Consider the following 23,865-nt stretch of genomic DNA (forward strand, 5'->3'; position numbering starts at 1 on the left):
TTATCTCCAATTCCGACCGAACAGAGGGGAAAAAAATAACCAGGACAATACTCTCTTTCTCTGTTCCTCTTTCTCTTTCTCTCTCTCTCTCTCTCTCTCAGCAATGTGTCTGTGTTTTCTTTTTTTAAGGTGAACACGTTTCTTTCTTTTCCTCGCAATTGGGACATTTGTTGTTGGAAAAGTTTCCTTTGTTTTTGTTAGCATGTAGATGAAAGATAAAAGACATTTTGTGATTTAATATTTAATTTTAAACAGCGCCAAAATGTATGCAATTCGTACATATTCTGTTCAAATATGTACGAAGCATGCTGTGCCTTAAACAACAGTCACGTGCAGTGGATACACAGATCGTACGAAGCAGCGATAGCTGCGCAACTCAAATAACTACTAATACATCGTATTAAGACAACAACTTTTCAATTGCATGAATTTCGACTGACTCTTCGAGCCACGTTTTTTCTTCGACAGGTGTTTTGAGTGTGAGCGGGGTGACGCATGCACGCGAGCCTCCTCGGTGGTTGGATGGAAAGTAGGACGATCGCATGATGCAGCGCACGCACAATCCTTAAACCAGATGCGTGTCCTGACGTTTAACCATCTAACCCAAATGTCGAGCTTAAGTACCATTTTGTTGTATGCCCTATCCATGCAAAATAGCATCAAATACGCTTCTAGTTAGTGAATAACAACTCTTTGAAAGGAATTAGTTCACCCTTACTCACTCCCTAGTGGAACTTAATTATTTTAACAACTCGGCATATGATTGGTCTGAATATACGAGACTAAGAAATCTTTACAGCAGGAATCTCAAAACAACACGTAAAAATTACTTTTGTAATGAGATATCAAAGCATAAAGGTAACAGTAAAGAGCTTTGGAATGTACTTAAAACTATGATGATTTGATGACGTGGTTGAATCCGATGATTCCATCATTTGTAATAAATTTAATTTTTTTTTTTTGCAAACAGTCTTTTGCAGATAAATCAAAACATTGATTTTGTTAGTGAACCTGACTTTTGGTTAAGAAATGAAACGCCAGAACACCGATTCAAATTTCAGTAGATCACACTAGAGGAACTTAAAACGACTTGTTTCAACCTGACAAAAACGGCAGGTCTAGGGAATGTGAATTAAAAGACAATTCAGGACTGCTTCCATGTGATAGGAGAAAGCCTTCTCATGATGATTCGCTGATTCGCTAGAGAGTGGCTGTTTTCCAAAAACATTGAAGGAGTCATTGGTAATTCCTATTCCTAAAGTGAACGGCGCTGTCAATGCGGAAGACTTTCGTCCCATCAACATGCTCCATGTAATCGAAAAAATTCTTGAGATTGTAGTGAAGGAGCAATTGGTTCAGTTTCTGAATGGACACGAGCTATTGATTCGCGAGCAGTCGGGGTATAAGCAGGGGCACTCTTGTGAAACTGCTTTGAATCTTGTACTGGCGAGATGGAAGCTGTTGATGGAACGAAAGGAGACTATAATTGCTGTCTTTTTGTCAACACTAAAACGTTTTGGTATTGTGAGGAGGGAGCTCAATTGGTTCGAAAGTTATTTAAAAGGTAGAACTCAAAGAACTTTTTTTGGAAACTATAAATCAGAAGCTATAGAAAACACCCTTGGAGTTCCGCAAGGAAGTCTTTTTGGGCCAATTTTGTTTATCATGTATATTAACGACATAAAACAGTTGAAGTACAAAAAGCTAATGACTATCAGTGGTTTGACCAATCCTCCATCTCTCGTTATAAATATGGAAACAATCGAAAGAACTCGTCAGGTGAAATACTTGAGGGCTTATATTAGACGACAAGTTGAAATTCCACACTCACATAGACTGGATCATCACCAAAGTGGCAAAGAAGTGTGAAGTAATTAGTAGGCTGGCGAACGATCTCGATTTTTTCGGGAAAGTCCACCTCTACAAATCACTAATATCTCCACACTTTGATTTCTGCTCGTCCATTTTGTTTCTCGGCAATAAGGGGCAAATTATTCGCCTTCAACGGTTGCAAAATCGTATTATGAGGCTTATTTTGGGTTGTGGTCGACGTACATCGTCCGCTGTTATGCTGGATATCCTGCAACGGATGTCTGTAGAGCAAAGGATTTTGTATCAGACCATGACATTTGTATATCGACTATTGAACAACCTATTGCCTGAGTATCTGGGAGATCTCAGATCTGGGGATCAGATCTGGGATCTGACGTTCACAGGTACTGTACACGCAGAGCTGATGAGGCCAGAGTTCCAAACTTACTATTTCATTGTGCTAGGAACTCTTTGTATTTCAAAGGGATTCAACGGTACAACAGAATGCTCAGGGAATTAAAAAACGCGAGCAGCTTACAGGAGTTCAAGCCTAGGTGTGCTGTGTATGTCAAACAAACTGTCACTCTGTGCTGTGTAACTGCACTTGTCATCATGATCTAGGTTCACCGCGCTTCGAACCCCAGAGCGCTTTTCAAAACTCTATGTTGATTCGAATACTCAAAGAGTTTAAAACTCTTTGCGATTCGAATCTCAAAAGAGTCTACGCCATGCAAACCCCTCTAGTGACTGTAGTAACTCCTTAGGGATGAGTTACATAATAACGATTCCCGAAAGAATTAAAATTTTCTTTGCGATTGGAATCTAATAAAATCTTAAAACTCTATGTGAGAAGTATTTTTAAATTATGCATTACAAAGATTTAAATCACTCACTCACCTCAACTCAGTACGCATAATACTACTTTTAACATGTTGGAGGGATGAACATCCTTTTATTTTTATTGCATATTGGTTAAACAATATTTATGACTAGCTTCATTACTAGCGTGTATAACGCTCTGGTCTCTAAATGATAAGCGAATCCATATCCATATTGACGGCTTTAGAAAAAAACTTTACAGGTTAGGTTCATCTCGTAGGTACCGGCCACAAAGCTCGTTATTGAAGGGCGACTCCTCCATTGTCTGTTCACTGTTACTGGTTCAAATATTTTGGCTGGACACGTACGTTGTAGAGTCCATGTGTTACATCCATGTTTCGTGAGTATAAAGTCTAAATAATGGTCCTTGGAGTCTTCAAACGGTAGGACTGACTATCTACGTGTTATCGGCAAGTCTAGTAAGCCATTAAATGGCCGGATCGACCACAGAGATCGAAGCCAAGAAGAATGTCCTCGTGACAAGATTTAGTAGTGGAGATGTTTTGAAAGTAGGTTTTACGTCTGTGCTCGTCAGCGACCCGTTCGGCACGAGGCGTAGAGGAGCACAGCGAGCTCGCCGGCTGGATCAGGTGGAGTCTAACTTGTAGGAGATCGGATGCAGCCGTGGATGGAGGATAGCAGCCCTAGATCGAGTTTCTTGGAAACTGATTGGAGACCTGGCCATGTCGACGCGACGTGCTCAATCCTGAGCAGACCAAGACGAAGAAGAAGAAGAAAAGATCTTATAAGACTTATTCGAATGTTTTCTTGGTCTCGGTTTTATAGATCTTGAAGTTTAAAATGTCTAAGCCTAGAGATCTCTCGCTTCTTGAACGTATTCATCACCAGCAGTAGCCAGTATCAGTCCTGATCTTGTTACTTAGGAATGATCCAAATAGGATGTGATATCTTTATAGAACTTCAGCAGCAACATAGACATATCTTCTAACTTTTGTATGAAAAATCCTAAGGACTCCCAATTTCGCCGACCCCAATATGCCTAGCGAGTGTCGCGAAAGTTTTCCATTTCATCCATTTTTCCAAGTTTCATTATCCAGTTAATGACCTACTTATTTCTCCCTGTATAAACGAACATCATTTAACGTCTGTGAGGAAAAGCAAAAAAAAAAAAGCAAGATGACTTCAACGTGTCTCATTCTCTGATGTGACCCGTTGCGATAATTCAAATCAACAAGAACTTTTGCCCCACACAGACAAACATACATTTTTTTCTCTTTTATATGAGGTTTTTCCACTGCACTATCGCCATAACTAACTCTCCTGCCAGACTCAGCGACAAAACTATGGCAAAGTTAGCCTCCAACTACCAGGGTCATCAAACGGACACATTCGGTCGCTTCAAAACTGTCAAGCACCGGGGAAGGCCGTTTGTTCCTCGCCGTCTGTGTTCCCGGCTTGTCACATTTTATTATCGCACAACGGGGCCCAACTTCCGACGAAATTGGCCTTTGTTTTGGGGCTTGGAGTTTTGGCCTACCATTTGCTGCGTATTCTACGCGAAAGAAAAAGGTGGGGGGGGGGGGGGGAACATGCACCATACGACAAAGTTGGACGAACTTTTTCGACGAGAAGTTATGGCCTTTTCTAGCGGTGGCGTAAGCGTTCTAACTGTGGTCCCGTACATGCAACTGGTAACTGGTGCTCGGAAGCAGACTAGCGACGAAGGCGGGAAAGTGAATTATGTCTTCCTAAACACTCCCATCACATCACATACACACATTGTTGAGCATGTTGTCGTCATACATTTGAAAAAAAAAAAAAACCGCGCCGAGACTATCCCAACATTCAAAGAGATGAGACTTCTTGGCACGCAAACATTTTACCCTCCACAAAAAAACCAAATGTAGAAAGTGTAATTTGAGTTTGAGCTGATTTGCCGTATATAATTTGATTACACTTTGCTGCAACTTGAACCGAGGGAGTTGCACGTGTAAGGGATTTTTTTCTGGCCAGTGGAAACATCCCTCTACACACACACACACACACACACACACACACATACACACACACACACACACACACACACACACACACACACACAACCGCACCAGCTAAAGACCGTTAGCGAGCGAACATTCCCAATTTCCTGTTCATCTCCGACCTCGAACGTCGCACTCAACCATGGGAAACCATGTCGTTCCGACGTCCCGGAGCAGTTTTGATGAAATAAATGCAAATGAATTTCAAACCGGTGAAATGAAAATAGACCTCCCGTTCGCTCGGTTCGACCGAACGGGCGGCCAAGGCGAGGTAGAATCGTGACATATTTCGTGCAGTTTGTGTGGCTCGTGTCACCCACATCCATTTCCAGCCTGGACTACGCATAACTATGGTGTAACCCATTTTCATTTCAGAACGCACGAGCTGACACAAAAAATAAAGAAGGAAGAAAAAAAATGCAGCAATTTTTGTTGTTGTTGCTTGACACAGAAAAAAGGTTGTAAGGAGAAGATAAAATAGAAGAATGAAAGGCGAAAACATCAAACACACTCGCCACTAACGCGGGTGGAAAATTGAGAACGTACTTCTCACCGCCCTCCAGGGCGAAATCTTCTAGAGGTTTGCTTTATGCGACCATTCCGGCTGGATGGTTTTCTGTGGCTTTAAAATGAACAAGGACACTCTCCTTTCTGGAGAGTGTTCGGGAACGGGGATTGGGGAAACGATGCAAGAACTAAACGCCATTTTTTTTTTCGTTTCGTTGATGCACTTCGGGTTCGGGCAGCGTTCGTTGCTTTCGGCTGAAGCAAGGGTGTACTATTATTGAATGTTACCTTTCCGTTGCAAATGGCGGTTCGCTGAAGGAGGATCGTTTTAAGGGACGAAACGAAGGAATAGAATATTGACATTCATCATTTTCATCTGTTGTAATTCAAAATTAGCACCAACCGGCTCAGTGGTAGCCGTTCGTTATGGGCTTCTTTCTGTGATTTGCGAACCTAAGTCGGGTTCGTCGTCTGCTTCTGTTTTTCCTCTTAAGTGAACTAAGTTTGTCTGTGAAGAAAGCTAGTTTTTGGAAATAAAATTCTAGCAGATTGTTAACTACAAGCATGATGATATTATTGGACCAGAACACATATATAATTATGTGGTTGGTCACAAGCTGACAGTAAAAAAATAATTTTTATTGATTCTAAATGTCACCACACGGTCCCACTTCCTATTTATGGCAAAACTAGAAACGAAAATGAGGCGCTGAGCTCTATGTTCCCTGTTCTTTTATACCTATTGCGAAGGGACAAATTATAACCAGGCATTCTTATCGTGGGGAACGGGATGCTGGACGATCGCCAATCTGCAGAGGGGAGCTGGCTTCCGTTGAACTGTTGAAGGAGAATCGGACACTCAGGAATGCATCTGTTTCCTGTAGGGGAGAAGATTGTCCGTTGGCCGATGACTAACGCGATCGTTCCATTGGGGCTGGATTCTGACGCACGGATGATACTTGTTGAGACTTCCAACTTCCGTAGTGAAGAATTTGTTTCCGTTGATCGACGCGAACGAACGAATGAGAGTTAACGTTGACTACGCGTGTAACGTAATTATATACAAACTGCGCCTAAACTTATGCAATTTATAACTTTGAAGCATGAATAATTGGGAGACGAAGGACTACGATTTTTCTACATTTTCTTTTCTATTAAAATAACTTGCACATATTTTACGACTGTGACAATACGGTGAGGTGTTGTCATACGCTTAACAATCAGGAAATTGCATACATTTCAATACATTTGAGTGTTGTTTGAGTGCTCTAATGAAATAGCTATTCTTGGTTTGATTTTTTTTCTCAATCTAATGCCTAATGAGTGCTACTACGTCTTGGCTTAAGGACCTGCTAGGTCCGTAAACTGACCATTAGTGATGGGTTCTCGGAACCGCAGTCATTTGTATAGAGAAATTTAAGCAATAGTTTTAACTTATCCATTATCATATGCCATAATCGCAATAGTGCTCTACAATATTTACAAGTCACACCTGCAATAGTTTTGTACTAGATTATACCACTTATTTATACAGTAGAAAGGCGAATAGTCTCTATTATTCAAAGCCTTTGTAAATAAACGAAGAAAAAAAACCTGCAACAATGGCTCCAAACCGCTTACGCGCATCGTAACATCTGCTCCGATTCCGGATAAAACAAAACCACGGTTCCGCTTGGAACCGTCTAGAGCCGTCCGGAGCCGTTAGAAACCGTCCGGAACCTCTAACGTAGGTTATATTAGCGTATAATGGACGATGTGAAGCTCTGCTCCGAAGGCTCCAACGGCTCCAATGACTCTAATGGCTCCGACTGCCTACTAGCGGCTCCGAATGGCTCCGGACGGCTCAAACGGCTCCGGACGGCTCTGACGATTCCGGACGATTCCAAACTCGGAGTGTTGCACTTACCTTCCGAAGCCGCTTCCAAAATTGGTGTAGTCATTCGGAAGCGATTCAGTTTTTTCTGTCGAATTTACCCATCACTATTGACCATCGAATGGTTTACTAGACTTGCTGATAAAGCATAATTGGAAAGTCTATCCCCACTATGAGGGAACGATCCAGATGAACCCTGGTCCTGCCCTGTGAGCAGGTTGCTGAAGGAAGTAATTTTTTCGTAATCTTTTTAGTAATCTTTTTTATTCTAGTAAAGTTTAGCTCTCGTCATTTCGGTGACAAAAAAAAACCTCGATGTGCATGATCAGTACGAAGCAATAAAAAAAGCTCGTCTAGTAAACAAAGAACAAATACTTAACCTTTTTTTTCAATTCCATATAATGCTAACGCAAAATTAATGAATCTTAACGCATCTTAAAAAAAGAAGGAGAAATGAAGATTATGCTGTTAATTGCATACTTTTAGGTGTGATGGCCGAATGTTTTTTTTCCTTAAGGAAACAACGAGCCGAACAAAACAAAGCAATCTGTGGAACTTTCTTGTGGAACACACTTGAAAAAGCTTTTAGCCCGTTGCTATTTGGGTACAGCCCGCCGGAAGTGATGCAACCCGCATAACAAAATTACACCACTATCGCCATTTAAACTGTTTTTGCTTGTCATCTTTAACAACGCTGTCAATTGGGTTATGATCAAGATGAGAGGTCCCTTCATCCCTTGCTACTAGAGGCTCCTACTAGAGAACAGAAATTTGAATCCCATCAGCGCTCGCATCCCTATCTCGAGTTCCGTTTGTGTATGTGTGTGTGTGTGCTGCTGCTCACTGCTTATCAAACCAAGTGGTCGAGACATCGGGGACCATCGTCATCATCATCATCATCATCATCATCGCCCAGTACCACACGAACGTTGGTGAAGTCTGCGGTTGATTTGCAATGCAAATGATAGCCATCCAACCTACCTGGCCTCTAAGAAAAGGAACGCATGGAACGGATAGGACACGTTATGCAAACCAGAATCCTTCCTAACGTACGTGCTTTCTGCTAGAGGAAAAGGAGAGACAGAGAGAAAAAGTAGTGTGACATCGAAATTGGAATACCTGCAGGCTAGCGGCAGCCAGACAAGCTGATACAATTTAATAAGAGCGCATGGGCTAATCAGTACAGGTAGAGAGATATTTATGTAACCACTTTTCCGGCTCACTACCGGCACCCCCTACCATTCCCTTGCCCACCATTTCGATAAAGTGTGCCCACAAGGTTTTTGGATCAATTTCGTTGGCCGAAGCTGCTACTGCTGCCGGAGTGGCTCAGGGCACCCGCCCGATCGGCCATGGGGTCAAGTGCTCTTCGCACCGGGATGAAGGATGGGTGGCGAGTGCTTTATTGCTTTCGGGAAGGAGATTAAAGCACGGTAAAGTGCAACCGTCGGATGGTACGGAAACTGCTGAACTGTTGTGATAGTAGCCTGAGGCAGCCGTTTGCTGAAAATGAAAGAGTAGAGAGCAGAAGAGAAAACAATCTGTATCGAATAATCGGACCGGAGCTGTTCGAGGCTAGCTTTTGGTCCTAAATTTCTGAACCTCTCGGATCTAGCCGGTCTATACATCACTCTACTGTCATCGGAGATGGATTCCTTTTTTCTTCTTTCTCGCTCGCTTTAAAAAGCAAAGTTTGATTAATCTATTGAATTGAATGCAAGCTGAGCTGTGGGTGGGATGTTTTATTGGCTTTGGAAATTGAAAATCGGATACTTTTTTTTGCTCTCTCTCTCTCTCTCTCTCTCTCTCTCTCTCGTTTTTATATAAATATAGCACTATCCAATTACTCGTGGTACAGGCGTAGCCATGTATGTATGTCTTTTTAAGGGTTTTCTTCAATGCTGGGAAAACATCTGAGAAATCTGTAAAGTAAACAGTAGGCACGCTTTATAAGGTTTTACATCTTTAATGTCCTTATGCTGTTCGTTAAAAGGCTTATGAAGATTCCCTTTAAACTCGTTCACTCAGCGGTGGCTAAGGATTCGATACAGTTGTTGAAACTATGTTTAAAACAATATTTTATGCTTTCGGTTTGGCAATGCACCTTACATGCTTGTTTTTTTTTTCAACCTCATCGCATTATAGTGCATGTCCGCTGTCATTAGCCAAATAAATACGATAAAACATAGAAAAGCTAATTTTATACAAATTTAATGCACAGCAAATGACAGCAAAAGAAATATGATAAATGTTTCACTCTTCTGCTTCTAAAAGCGTTCTGTGACATTGGCGCCTAACTGTATGCAATATTTTTATTTATTTGTAATTCATTATTACGGTCCAGTGCCTTATTGTCAACACCGCTTGTGATGAATAGATTTTCACAGATTTATAATCCATTTCCACCTTATTCTTTGCCTTATCCCGGGCATACTCGGTTATGGTTGTGGTGATGGTGATGATGATGATCTATTGGTGGATGATGTGCGTTCTGATGGTCCGGTACTATTGCTGTGGCTATTGTATTGATGGTGGTTGGTTGCATCCAAAGTCCGGCTATTGTGGTGTTGTGGCTGTTCTATTGCTGACCTTTTTGGATTGGTCTCGACTGAAACAAACAAATAAACATTGTTAAGACAGCACGAACATTTATTTGTCTGCGTACAGTGTTCTCCAGTGCAATCCAGCAATGACATTCCAAGCTCAATCTAGTCAACGTCCAATCAAAGGATGATCGACAAGCTCTATCCCGCAGCAGCGAAAGCGACTTCACTACTCACGAGACTGAACCCGACGCCAACGCTGTCAAACTCAATGTGTCAATGCTGTACTGGACTAGAGAACACTGTACTTTCCACAACGCCTGCCTCCCTTTTACGGCAGTGTTGGAATCGCCCTCGAGTGCTGTTGCCCAGTCATCGGATCAACCGTGGCACTAAAAAAAATACACTTAAGACATAGACAACACAACATTTAACAAAAAAGGAATGGGGAAACACGAATAAGGATTGGAAGGATACTAGAGATGTGGAATCATAGGACAAGACCGTTGTTTCTGGCGAATCGGTGAATGATCCTCATGTAGGGGAGATCCTTGGTAGCCAACACTTCTCTAATTTCTGTACCCGGTCGTCTGCCAATATGCTCAACTGCGTTCAACAAGGAGGGTCTTGCGGTTTCAAATTCCACGGAGGACCACAGAAGGTGATCCACATCGTGGAATCCGTCACCGCAGCCACATACTTTCGTCTGAGCCAGAGTTATACGCCGTAGATGAGGATTCAACGCAAAATGATTCGACATCAGTCGAGACATCATTCGTATGAATGCTCGGTCTACAGAGAGCCCATCGAACCAAGGCCGCAGGGACACTTGCGGAGAGATCGAAAAGTTCATCCGCCTCCCACATGCTCTGCCAGCGAGATAGCGCTGTAAAAAGTGTCTTCTTGGACGCCTGTTTTGGCCAATGAGTCAGCCTTCACATTGCCGGGAATTCCACAATGAGAAGGGATCCAAATTAGCGAGATCCGATATACGCCTTATCGAACATTGAGCCAAGCAGTTCAATGATTTTTATTGTGATGAAGTTCTGACTCTTAACATCCTTCGGAGATCTCAGAGCTTTAGAGTTCTAGGATGCACTTGTAGGGCAACAAAATCTTCACAAATCTTGAGGATTTCGCTCTTAGAACCTGTCTCTAGAAGCGCTTCAAAATGTTCTATTATCAAGGGATTTGATATTGAACAACGGACTAGAAAGCGAAGCGACAGCATTTCAAAACGTAGTTTGAGCGGCATCACTCCGGTCATCACTTCTAGGGACATGTTGTGTGTAGATTTCATGCTCCCTAGTGCGAGTCTAAGACAGCGGTACTGTAGCCTTTCAAGCTTGAGTATCAACGTATTGGATGCCCAATGGAAGCATATGCTTCCATATTCCAATACGGATAGTACCGTTGTCTTATACAGTCTCAGGACGTCTGATGGATGTGCGCCCCACCAGAATCCTGTGACTGTCCTTAGAAATTTGATTCTCTTACTGCATTTTTGCACCAGACGGGTGGAGTGAGTACTCCAGTTTAGCCTTGAATTAAACCATACACCAAGGTATCGAAAATTGTCGGATGTTGATATCTTTTCACCATACAGAAAGACATCAATTTTCGGGTCATATAGTCTTTTCTCCCTGTTTTTTCCCGTGTCGCTAAAAGGAGAAAAGACTACCATCTCAGTTTTCGTAGCAGAGAACTTGATACCAAGGTTTTCACACCACTCGGAAAGATTATCCAGAGTGGTTTGTAAAGCCAGTTGTATTTCGTCGGCGTCTCTGCTTGCAACAGATATAACGCCGTCGTCTGCCAATTGTCTAAGACTGCAGTTTGGCGCTAGACAAGAGTCTATCTCACTAACGTAAAAGTTATACAACAGGGGGCTCAAGCAGGACCCTTGTGCTAGTCCATGGAAGCTGGGTCGTTTTAGCTGCACGTGACCATTGTTGTAATTCATAGATTTTTCCGACAAAAGGTTGAATAACAAGTTATTCAACTTTGGTCCCAGGCCCGCATTTTCTAACTTTTGACTTAGTTTGTATGGAGAAACTGAGTCAAATGCCCCCTGTATGTCAAGGAAGATAGACCCCAAGCTCTGCTTGCGTGCACGGGCAAGCTCTATTTCTGTCACCAAAAATCGCTAAACAGTCATTAGTACCCCTGGCTTTACGAAAACCAAACTGAGTACTTGAGAGAAGGTTGTTCAAGGACTTTCCTCAGACACGAAAGTAGCGATATTGGCCGATATGAATCGTGTCTTGATGGCGGTTTGCCAGGCTTCAAAATAGTGACAACTTTCACTTCCCTCCATTCTTGCAAACTGTATGCAATATTGCGGTATAAAATTTAAAAACTCCTCACATTTGGCGCATGTCACAGCTTCAAAGTGAGTGCACGTGGGCTTATTTATTTAGCTTACATAATTTATGATTGATTTCAGGCTTCCTATTAATTAATAGCATTAAACAGTGAAATGTAAGCCGCACGGCACGCTGCGATACGCGCTTTCAATTAAAACTTTTTCGACAACAGTGTACAACATACATTGAACAGTCAATTAACGAAACGGCGCTAGCAATGTTGTGCACTTCCTAATTAACGCCCCGTGTGACGGATCTGGGTAGACAGAAAGGAGACTTCACCATTACACCACCGTAAGTCCTCGGCCTTGACTGCTGCTGACGAGGAAGTGTGCACAACATTTACGCGTCTCTGCTCTCTGGGATATGAGCAAAAGAAGAAGAAGAGGGAAAAAAAGGTAAACTTTGCCATTTTCCACCACTGCACAGCGAACGATAATGTTGTTTATCGCTAACGGACTGACAAACAAAAAAAAAAAAAAGAAGTATTTACACAATATTTTCATTAGCCGTGTGAATAAGAGGATAAAAAGCAACAGCCAAGCGACAACGCGTCGACGCTACTGTGGAGCACGGGAAAAGTTTTTTTTTCACCCACTCCCGCCACATACGAATCCGTACGCCGTGCACGGTACACAATACCGTTTGAGTTGCCGTTTTTTTTCCAGCTTTCCAGCGTACCTAAAACCAGGACTAGCTTCGGAGTCGATGAAATGGCTTCCGCAAAATGGTTCTGCTGGGCCCCGTATCAAATTGTTGCACGGATGCACTTTGTTTTGCCGGTTCGTTTCACCGCGCGGAACGAAGATTGCATCCCTCCCGGTGGTGCCTGCACGCTGTAAAACGAGCCTTTGCATTATGGTTGCGCAAGTCCTGAAATAACACAGCGTAGACAGCATTAGTTACGGTGTTTAGATTCGCTAGCTAATTGGGTGGAGTGTGCGAATGCTGTGTAATATTTACCCGATTCTTTATCACAATCTTGTTCATTTGTGCTGCAGCTTATGGTGCTGCTGAAGTTTTTGATTCTGAAACGTTGCGGATGATGGCAAATGATTTTAAATTTGGATACAAATAAGGATGCAAATCTCGTCGATGTCTACTACAAAATAATTACTTTTACCAAACTTGCGCCTTGATGAGTACTTCGAATGAATAGCTGCTGGAACTTTAATGTACTGGAGAAAAAAAGTTTGTGCCGAAATAACAAGATCTTGCGTGTGCTTTGCCAAAGTTCTTTCACTCAAACCCCACCCCAGGATTAATTGCTACTGATTTGATCAAACCTAAAAGTATACTCAAAACCATAAAAGCAACTAAAACTAAATCCTCTTCAGGACCAGACAGTGTAAACTATCGAACCATAAAGCAGCTTCCTATAACAGTCATAATCTACCGCCGTTCAGTCATAATCTAATCAGGGCGTTTGGGATAATTCTGACAGTCACCTACGGAGAAAGAAAAAAAATTATGGCAAAATTAATCATCGGGGAAATTTTTTTTGTTTTAGAAATAGTAGCTTACCATGTATTTTATTCATTTTATTCAAAATATCCGCCCTCGGCTTCTATTACGGCCTCCACCCGTCTCCGGAACCGGGAACAAGCCCTGGCGACCTGAGCTCCGCCTTGGTGTTGCTGGAAGTTCTGTTGGTGTCCCGTTCCACCGCGCCCCACACGAAATAATCAATTGGATCCGGGGAGCTGGGAGGCCACACATTCGGCGCGGTGAAGTCGTTGAAATTGATCGCCAACCACTTTATCGTTTTGGAAGCTGTATGGCACGGAGCGGAATCCTGCTGGAACATGTACGGTCTGCCGTTGGCCACTCTCGTGATCCAAGGCTTTACGACGGTGTCCAGCATGGAAATGTACCCGTGCGCGTTCAGCCTCAGCCCCTGCTCGAAAAAGTAGGACGGCATCACGTCCTCTTCCGATGACACGCAGGAAAACACCATCACCGTCTGGGAGAACTTGGTTTGCGGCACCCGTGGCACGTCCGTCGGCCAATAAGCCAGCCACCGGTTGTTCTGGGTGCTAACCTTCTGGTCCTGGCAGAAGTTTTTCTCATCAGAGAAAAACCACAGCGTGCCAGGCTCCACGGGATGCTTTAGCAAGTTGAGCAGCTTCTTGGCGTTCCCCAACCGACGCTCGCGGCCCTTCTCTGTCAACAACTGACCTCTTCGGCGCTTGTAAGAAAAGTACCGGAGGTCGTCATTCAGAAAAGAACGAAGAAGAAAAAAGTGTTGTTCCACCAAGACAACGCACCGTGCCACAAGTCATTGAGAACGATGGCAAACATTCATGAATTGGGCTTCGAATTGCTTCCCCACCCACCGTATTCTCCAGATCTGGCCCCCAACGACTTTTTTTTGTTCTCAGACCTCAAAAGGATGCTCGCAGGGAAAAAAATTGTCTGCAATGAAGAGGTGGTCGCCGAAACTGAGGCCTATTTTGAGGCAGAACCGAAGGAGTACTACCAAAATGGTACCAAAAAAATTGAAAGGTCGTTATAATCGTTGTATCGCTCTTGAAGGGAACTACGTTGAATAATAAAAACGAATTTTGACAAAAAAAAGTGTTTTTCTTTGTTAGACCGGGGACTTATCAGCCAACCTGTTACTGCGTGTGCTTTGCTAGTGTGTCCAAATCTGTAGCGCATGAAGCAAGTTGCAGGCAGTAGCGGATTAATCTAAGGGCCGAGTTGGCAGTCACTAGGGGCCTCGCCTAGTGCCTCGAACGATTAACCCCACTCCTTCCCCACTAGAGCCTAGGGCCTTGTGGTTGCCTCGTATAAAACCGGCTACAGGGGTTCAGTCTCTAGGGACGTTGCGATGCGGTGGAACCATATGTTTGGGAGGAAATACGTCGCTCGAATCGCACCAAAACTGAGCAACTTATTGCTTATTTTCCACGGGAATGCTGTTGTTTCTGCAATAACTGGACGGGATTGGAAGGATTGGGTTCCACAAAAAAATGCATGGTCCAAAGACAAATTTAACGATACGTCCCGACCGGACCAATAGTAAGCGAGTTATCGCCGATTTTCCACGGGGTAAGAGGGTCCCAAAACCTGCCGGAAATTTCCCCCGGCAGCAGTAGCATACAGTTTTGAGTGCTGCATCAACGTTTCAATAAACTAAAAAGTGTAGAGAAAGTTAGCTTAACATCCACATGGCTTCACAAGGGTAGCAAACAGTGGGGTCTCCGAAAGGCAGAATCTGCTACTGGTTGCAGGTCCTCAGGAGCGTACATCGAATCCACTGAGCAGGCCAGAGTTTGCAGTCAAGCAAACTGAAGGACATTAGATAGAAGCTGAGGATGGTGTAGAAGAGGATTAAATTTATTGGAGGCATGGAGGAGGGCTTCGGGGTGTTGTGTCCTCCAAGGCCTCTTGAAACCACTGAGCGCCAACGTACTGCTCAGTATACTCCTACTATCATCCTTCCTTGGGATGGAAGTTGAAGAACCTAAATCTAACACATCGAACTCGTCCAGAGTCAGAGGACATACAGGTACGCCGTATGACATTTTTCGACATTCTACTATGATCCCTCGGAAGGATCCTCGTTTCAGCAGGAGAAGAAACGATGTCTTCATGCATCGCACATGAGAATCTAAAATAAAGAAGCGCTTCGTGAATTCTTAGATCAATTTCCAACACCTTCCTTACCTTCAGCGGTCTTCTGATGAACGTTTCCCCCTTTTTGCTTCTCCCTCTATTTGCAGATGATCAAGATGATGGTTACCGTGGTAATTGTATTTACGATCTGTTGGCTACCATTCAACTTTCTCATGGTAAGTGTTTTGCTTCAACCGGACAACTCATCCTCATCCGACGGCTTACCTTCTTCGTCCGTTGCAGGTCATGAAGCTCCCATCGTCCTGGGAACTGCTGCCGTACTTCTGGTTCGCCTTCCACTGGCTAGCGATGTCGCACAGCTGCTACAACCCGATCATCTACTGCTACATGAACGCACGGTTTCGCAGCGGCTTCATACTGGTGCTGCACGGTGTGCCGGGGCTGCAGCAGATCTGCTGCTGCATACGCCACTCGCCACCGAACATTGCGCGCAACGTCGGCTCCAGCGTGGCCCTCGCCGGTGAGATGAATGGCCTGTACGGTGCCAGCGCACTGCGAAGAAAAGGGGGAGTGCGAGTTAGGTGCCACCCAGGATAACAAAACCTCCAATTGTTCCTACGTTTCTGTTTTTTTTTGTTTACAACCTACTTAACCGTTACATACCGTTACTTTCTTCTTCGCTGGGTTGCTCTACTTGCCGTGTGTGTTTGTGTGCCTGTACCATGTGTTCGGAGTTGTTACTATTCAGATGCGCCCTTTATGACATTTTACCTATCACCTATCCATAAATATATACTCATAATTAAGGATTCAGTATAGCCTCAACGCACTACAATCACCTGCACCAGCTTTGCCCGTTAGTGTTGATGTTGTCTTCTTTTCTGTGCACTCACTCGTAACGCAAAGATGCTCGGATTATACACACATACGGACGGATAAGCGATAGATACTAATTGAACGCCTCACTTTGGTTGATTTTGTTTTGTTTTGCTAGACGCCTTACTTTATATCACACCTTGATATCCATCCCGTTCTGCATCCGCCACTGACGACGGTACCAACGCTTCTAAACGCTCTCGCCTTAACGCTTCTGCTCTCTCCCTATTCTATCGGCGCTGCATAGGACCTGTCAGTAGGGCTTCCTGTCTTGTACATTCATACTCTCTCTCTCTCTCACTCACTTCATCTTTCTGATCGTTCATCTACATCTAGTAAGAACTCTCAAAGAACTGTGTTTGAATCTGTTCGTTAAATAAGTGTTTTAAATTCAATTTATAAATGTAAAGGGTGCCCCCGAAAGTCTAACCACGATTTCTAAATGACGTTTCTAGTAAACGGATGACGTTTGACAGCTGATTCCTGATATGCTTGATTGCTTACATTCAAAGCTACGAGCTATTGCATTGAAACATTCTTTTTTAATAGCGTGTGTTAAAATGCGAAGCATTTCCGTCGAAAAGCGTAAATGTTGGATGACCGGGAAATAGCAAAAAATGTTTAAGCTAAGAAAGCAATGTTCCATTTGTGATATGGCTCAAAAACTGGGTACATCAAAAAGAAACATCCAGCGCGCCAAGGCAGGATTGAATTTGAAAACAAAAGAAACCGAAACGGAGTACAAAGCAGGCCGCCGTTTTGACTTGCAAAACTCTTCCGCGTAGTTAACACTACACCGTGCCCGAAAGCCAGGATGTCGAAGAAGCCATCAAATTTATATTTCTCGAAAACTTCTGGAAAAAAGGTGATGGTCCGAACCGTTTGTGACAACGGAGACGAAAAGGACCGTTACCCACATCCGGGTTTGAAGTGTGTTGAATTGACGTTTACTGCCCATGGATTCAGTTGTTGTTTTGGCCGGATTTGGCCTCTGTTCACCACGCCAAAGACACGACACGCATGGTATGAAGTACATGAGAACACGAAAGAAATGAATCCTCCGAACAGCCCTGAAGCCAGACCGATTGCGTTATTTTCGGCGCTAACCACGGCCCACTTGAGACAGCTCGGTGGTGTAGGCGACAGCGGTGCCGGTTTTCATGTGGCGGTACCGGGGTTCGAATCCCATCCCGGGACACCGTCTTCCTGCCCGAAAACCAACTACGTGGTATTATCGGCAGTCTTATAAAACAGTAAGCCATTTATTTCGATGGCCGGGCATGACGTTAGAGGTCGTTAAGCCAAGAAGAAGAAGAAGCACCACGGTACACACCACAGAGAAAAAAAGCATTTTATAAAGCTGCGGAGAACATCGATAGTTTTCAAAAAGACTGGAAAAAGTGTCGAAAATTGTTCGGGACGAAGAGTCTATGCTGATGAAACTCTCATGGGAGGCGTCAGATTAAATGTGCAATCATTATTAGCAGCAGACAATTGATTTTTTTATTTATTTTTTTTTTTTTTGGTCAATAGTCCAAAACGCACCTCAAAAACTGTTTATCCAATAAACATTCAGTTTCTAGAACAGGTTTTATTTTCTGTCTAATTTTTTAATCGTGCTTATAATTTCGGGGGCACCTTTTATGACGCGACTGACTAAAGGGTATTAAAAAAAAGGTCCCCCAATTTTTGGAGCTTCAACCAAAGCATTTCCCCTCCTATGTGATGATTAAGATCATAGCACGATCACAGCAAGATGACGCTATCCATCGCTAGCGTTGCACATCCCTACCGACGATAAAGGGTGGCCCTACAACTCGCAAATATGTGACTGAATAAAGAGATTGTTACGCTCGCATATCCGTACGTATCTCTTTTTTCGGTCACAAATCAAACAAAACATAAAAATGTGCTGCTGTGCACCTTCGAACAGTTTATGATGCTGCGCGTGAGGCGTGTAGCAGAACTTGCTGGCCGCAAGCTGCAACGATGTAAAAACTTACCGTTCTGCTCTTGTTGGTCATACACGGTCAGAAGCGGTGCCGGATTGGACCCTAAGCAGAGTGGAAGATTTTTACGAGTTCACTTGCCCCTTCCCCGCAGCCGCTCCGTCCGCGTACCGTTCTATCAGCCGTTGAGCCAACTTCTGGAAAATGACATCTCTTCAAATGACATAAGAATTATTCTTAAAAGTTTTAATCAGCACGCAGATGTTACCATTGCGCCACACTGCTCGATCCAGCATTCCAACACGTTCCGTCCGATCTCATTAGCTGCAATTTGATCCGCAATAAAACAAAACGCATGCCCCCCCCCCCCCCCCTCTCGATCGCTCCCCGTTGTTTGCTGTTGCTCCATTTTGACTTATCGGACGCATTTTTGTTTTATTTTTAGTTCGCTTTTTGGAACAGTAGTTGGGCAGTTGAGCGCTTATGTTTTATAGAAAGTGGATCGGGAAGATCCGACGCACTTTTTCCCCAAACCGCTAAATTCCTGCGGCTAGTAGTAACCCTCGCCACGAAACCATGGTCGTATTGCATCAGCAATTGTTTGAGAATTTTCTTCTTGGCTAACGACCTTCCAAAAGTCACGTTGGCCAGCCGGAATGGCTTACCAGAATTGCTGATGTCACGTATCTGGATAGCGACTCTGCTCTCACTGCGGAAAGAACGGTTCGGATTTGAAATTCCGGAAGAAGGCTGGCGCCGTTGTCGTCTACCGTCCAGCGTGCTTACGCTCTTCACCTCTCCCTCACGCCCCATGCTATTCCCGAAATTTGTTTGTCACACGAGTATCGATGCTTAGAATAAGTGTCACACATGTTCCGATCTACAATCGCTGCCCTTCCGAAATACAACAACGACTTTATACACTTGAGAGCTAATGTCACAATAGACTTTAAGATGAAGAGTGTAATTGTATGTTATTCAATAATTTAATTTAATTTTGAATTTGCTTCATCGCTTACATGCTAACCAGCCAGTAAGAATCTCTCTTTCACTTTCAATCTCATCTGTACGCGTCATCATTGTTTAGATTTTTTCTTTCTCCAACCGTTTCCGCCCTCGCGGATACGTACCGTTTTCATGTTGCAGCAAAGACAAATTTTCAATTATGTTTTCTAACTCGTTTGTTGTTGTTCGTTCGTTCGGTAGCGGCCCCCGACCGGACTATAAAAGGGCGTTCGATTCTTGGGCCGGTCGTCACTTGATAGGATTGTTAGGAGCTGTTCAGAGCTCTCACAATCCTATTCAGGTGAACACAAAACACCCTCACACAATCCAGTCTCTTGACTGGTTCTGCTATGCTATGCCATGCCATGCTATGCTCAAGACGATAATCGTTCTTTTTTTTGCCACTATTTGCTTCCGCAAATAGTGTATGATTAACAATTTGCTTTCTTTTATCACTACTCACACCTGTGTTGATACGAAAGACTTCAATGCGCACGGGGTCAGTGTTAGCGTAAATTGCAGTGGCTATTTATTTAATTACGGTTACGGGGATAGGAAGAGGCGAATCTTCCTATAAGAGGACTGAGCGGGCTTCCTGGAGGCCTCGTCGGCCATGGAGGGGGGGTCTCGCCGAAGAGAGGAGCTTCACTGGGGCCCCAAAACCATTTCCGCACAGGGCCTCAGAAGGGCAAAATCTCGTCTCTGGGTTCGATATTGTGCACTTTTTTTTAAAATTAAATTCTAACGTACTCGGAGACCATTGCAGTGCAATCAGTCCACCGCTTGCACGGGCAAATTTTTGTTACCTCTCCGGGCCAGAACTCTTCACCCTAGCGGCACACATTTCGCGCTGAAGCTAATCGATGTGTAATAAAAGTGGTGTTTGATCGTATACGGCCAATTACAAACGAGCCCCGGTTGATATCGGTAACACGCGTAAATGATTGTTTTGCGGGGAGAGCAAAAGGAATCGAACAAAACCTTGATTAAATTGATAACAATAGTGTAATAACCAATACAAGGCGCTGTAGTGTACGTTTGCGGCGACTGAACTGGGTTCAGATATTTTTTTTCTAATTTCTTACATACTTTACGATATTTTTCTTGTGTGAAGTTGAAATCGTTGAAAAACTAGAACAAAGTGAAAAAGAATTGTTTTATTTAATTGTACAAAATTTCATCGTATTTTTACTACTTCATTAAGGATGGTCTGGCCGAATTGGTAAATTAAATTAAATAATTTACAATAAAATAATAATAATTATATTTTTCACTCATTTCTAGTATGACAGCTCTTTGCCGTCTGGTTCCAAATAATTATTAAATGTCATTTAAAATAATAACTCGAAGCAAAATAATTTTGAAATATGTTTTTCTTATTCTTAAAGCAACGGGTTTCAAAAGGGGTTTTGTAATTTTTGGTCTTGCTTTTGAAAGTTTGTTCTATACATTTTAGTACATCTGGCGACATAACGGTCATGTGAGCACATGTGACCACAATTAACAATTTTAAAATTTGTTTTCTTCTATTGTTGGTTTCTCGCTTATATGTATGTCTGTCTTTGTTGCGGGCGTGCACTAACGGAATATAAAAGGGCGGTCGCTGCTCGGAAAAATCGTCAGTTTATGCGGCTGTCGGGAGCAGCACGGACCTCTCACAGCCACCTAAACTGTCCTAAAAACCACCCTCACATGGTCAACCGGTGACTTAACTTTGTTGACCAATCAATTAATCCTTGTGTATGCACATATGGATGTTTATATACACACATTTGTACATACATACAGGTACGTGCGATATGCTGTACAAATGAAATATTATACTTAAGCGATTATCGCAACTTTACTGGCCCATTAACGTTTTACCGGTAGCGTAACGTATTTGCTGTGTTGAGTTATTTCCCAACGCTCACGTTATCGCTTAGATCATAATTTTAAAGGAGCCTGAAAGAATGCAATTTAAATTTAATTTGACAGTTGATGTTCCTAGCGGTCGAATGCTTGCTAGTAATTTTTTGTAATTTCGCTACAATAATTGGTATTCAATTTATTAACCATACCCCGTAATCACTTTAATGAGCAACGTCTTAGGGAAAATACGCCTAAAGATAGGCAATTTGCTGTCAAAGCGCCTCATGCCTAAACGGGTAGCGACAATCCGGCAGTCCACAGCGCACTCCGGTGTAATCTTTGCACTTTGCAGCTAATTTCCCCCCCCCCCCCCTCCCCCTTTCCGACCCTTTCCCCCACCCTTATCCCCTTCGGTTCGCGACCTTTTCGGCATTAGTTTCACCGACAGCCCGCGCCAATCTTTTTCCTGGAAGCGGTTCACTAGCACCACCAACTAACCATACCTTCACCACCTTAAACTCTCGTATTAGGCGGAGCAGGCCGTACCCCTATAACTATTTTGATTTCATACTATAAAGTATGACAGCTCTACGCCGTATTGCCATTTTTTTATATTAATTTAACTTGATAATTTTTTTTATTTAAAAGTTTCACGCTTTTTCCTGCCCATGGCACCCGGTGTTTGGTGCGGTGCAGAAGCATCAATTGTTCGTAGCTCGCTTTTACAGTCAACGTTTGTGTGTGTGTTTTGCTTTTAAAGTAGGAACAGCAGCTTCAGAAGTTGAAATAGAAAACTACAACATTATAAAAAAAAAACAGTAGAATGTTGGTGTAACAAAACCTAAGGCAATTTGCTAAAATGGACAATGTTTTCTCTCTTCCATTTCGCCATCTATTGATCGTCTTCGTACGGCACAGGAATCGATGAAGTATCGCATCTGCATCGAGTTAACACATGCACCACATACATAAGCACCAGAAGGAAACCAAACCACAACGTACAGGTATTAAACTATTCGAAAAAGACAAAACTTTGTTGGCGAGACCCTTCCGAAGCATTCATCCACAGTGGATGTTTTATTCATCTATATATCCATATTTCTCGCCTCGTATTGTTAAGTACTTGTTACACCCCCTGATCTTCAAAAATTCAAATATTTGAGGCTGTCGTTTGCTGTAACTGAATCCTATTTTCTCCGTCTGACATCCGCTTACACCACCAACCTTGGACTTTTCCAGGTACAGTCGACGGAGACGTCCCTGCTACGGTGATACCAGCAGAACTACGACTAGAGCGCACCAGTCACCGGCACCGGCATCGTATTTGGTGGGATCGGTGGTGCCGGTGCTGCACGGGCCCAGCTCCAGAGTCGAACAGCTAATGGCGGTGGTGATGGTGTTGGTGGTCGACGGAAGCGACGATGCTGTCAGAACGGTGGTGACGGCGAATGGAAAACCGTACCCGATCAATGCATCGAACTGATCATCATGGAAACGAACGAGGAACTTGCGGTTGCGGCCGACGACTTGCAGATGAAGGAACTGGCCGGTGGTGCCGAGGACGGTTTAGCCGACCACCGAGCATAGTAGCCACGGAGGGTGTCCTTTTTAGCCTGGCGAAGGTGCAGATTTCATGTGTGAAGCAAACCGAAAATCATTTTTCTATATTTACACCCACGGTCGACGACATGCCGGAAAAACGTCTTTTAAACTCATCGCCACCATTGCTTCCGGTTCCAACCATCCATCCATCCATCCGTCCGCACAAGAAACCGTAAATCATGTTGTACCCCTTCTGAGACGCTAGGCTTGTTGTTTGCATCCTCTGAAGGATCCTGTCGGCGATCCAGACGACGAAGATGGTGGGAAAAACACTACTCAAAAAGAGTTTGTTGTTGACAAGTTGATCCTTAAAACTTTGGTTGTCTGTGGTTGGAGAACTCTACCAATGTTTTATCCTGCTTCCTTTACCGATAGGAGTGAGTCCTTTTCTTCTGCCCAGATAGTGAAAAAGGATGACCAGAAGAACATTAAACTAAACCGAGACTCTAAAAACCAGATGATGACCATCGATGGCTAACGAAAGAAAAAAAAAAGGGCAGTTTACTAGAACACTGCGAGCTACGCCCAATGATGGACTATATACGAATGGCTCGTTGACGTAAAACAGTTAAGCTAATTTAATCTCCCGTTTTATGCTGCTAGAATATTAAAAATCAAAGAAAACTGATGAACTAAATTAGTGACAAAAGGCTGATGTCGATAAATAAAATTGGAGCGAACCTCCACACCTGTGTATAGCGCCGATGTGTCCGAGGAGCATTTATCGTACGATTGCGGGGTTCGGGTTTTGCAAAACCTTCGTTCCCTCGGTAGATCTGTGTTGCGTTATCAACAGTAAAACGGTCAAACTACACGATCAGCGCCTCCGTGATAAGGACGTAAGGCGCAGCGATGTATAAATGCTGCAGGTCGTTTACACCGACCCAGCGAAAACAAAAAAAAAAAAACAAAATCCGATACACACTATTCATATTCTAGGCACGTAAATCTTGCCGTGTAATCGATGTTTACTAGAAGGTCCGGCCCAACTTAGTTAAAATTTGACAAACAACAAAATTA

At 43.4% G+C, this 23,865-nt stretch overlaps 1 protein-coding gene across 2 annotated transcripts in view; it reads left to right on the plus strand.

The window, feature by feature from the left end:
• The window catches only part of LOC126557582 (RYamide receptor), a 77,572-nt gene extending 54,946 nt beyond the window's left edge, over positions 1-22,626 (plus strand). The window contains exons 4-7 of one of the 2 annotated variants that reach the window (XM_050213401.1): positions 15,709-15,777; positions 15,845-16,082; positions 22,162-22,247; positions 22,483-22,626. In XM_050213401.1, the coding sequence (XP_050069358.1) occupies positions 15,709-15,777; positions 15,845-16,082; positions 22,162-22,247; positions 22,483-22,515 (426 nt within the window). In that variant the 3' untranslated portion in view covers positions 22,516-22,626. Of the gene's footprint in view, positions 1-15,708; positions 15,778-15,844; positions 16,139-22,161; positions 22,248-22,482 lie in introns of both variants that reach the window. The other variant, XM_050213410.1, reaches the window with a different exon arrangement.
• The last annotated feature ends 1,239 nt before the right edge of the window (positions 22,627-23,865 follow it).

This window comes from Anopheles maculipalpis, chromosome X (genome assembly GCF_943734695.1).
Source record: "Anopheles maculipalpis chromosome X, idAnoMacuDA_375_x, whole genome shotgun sequence".
NCBI classification, from domain to species: Eukaryota; Metazoa; Arthropoda; class Insecta; order Diptera; family Culicidae; genus Anopheles; species Anopheles maculipalpis.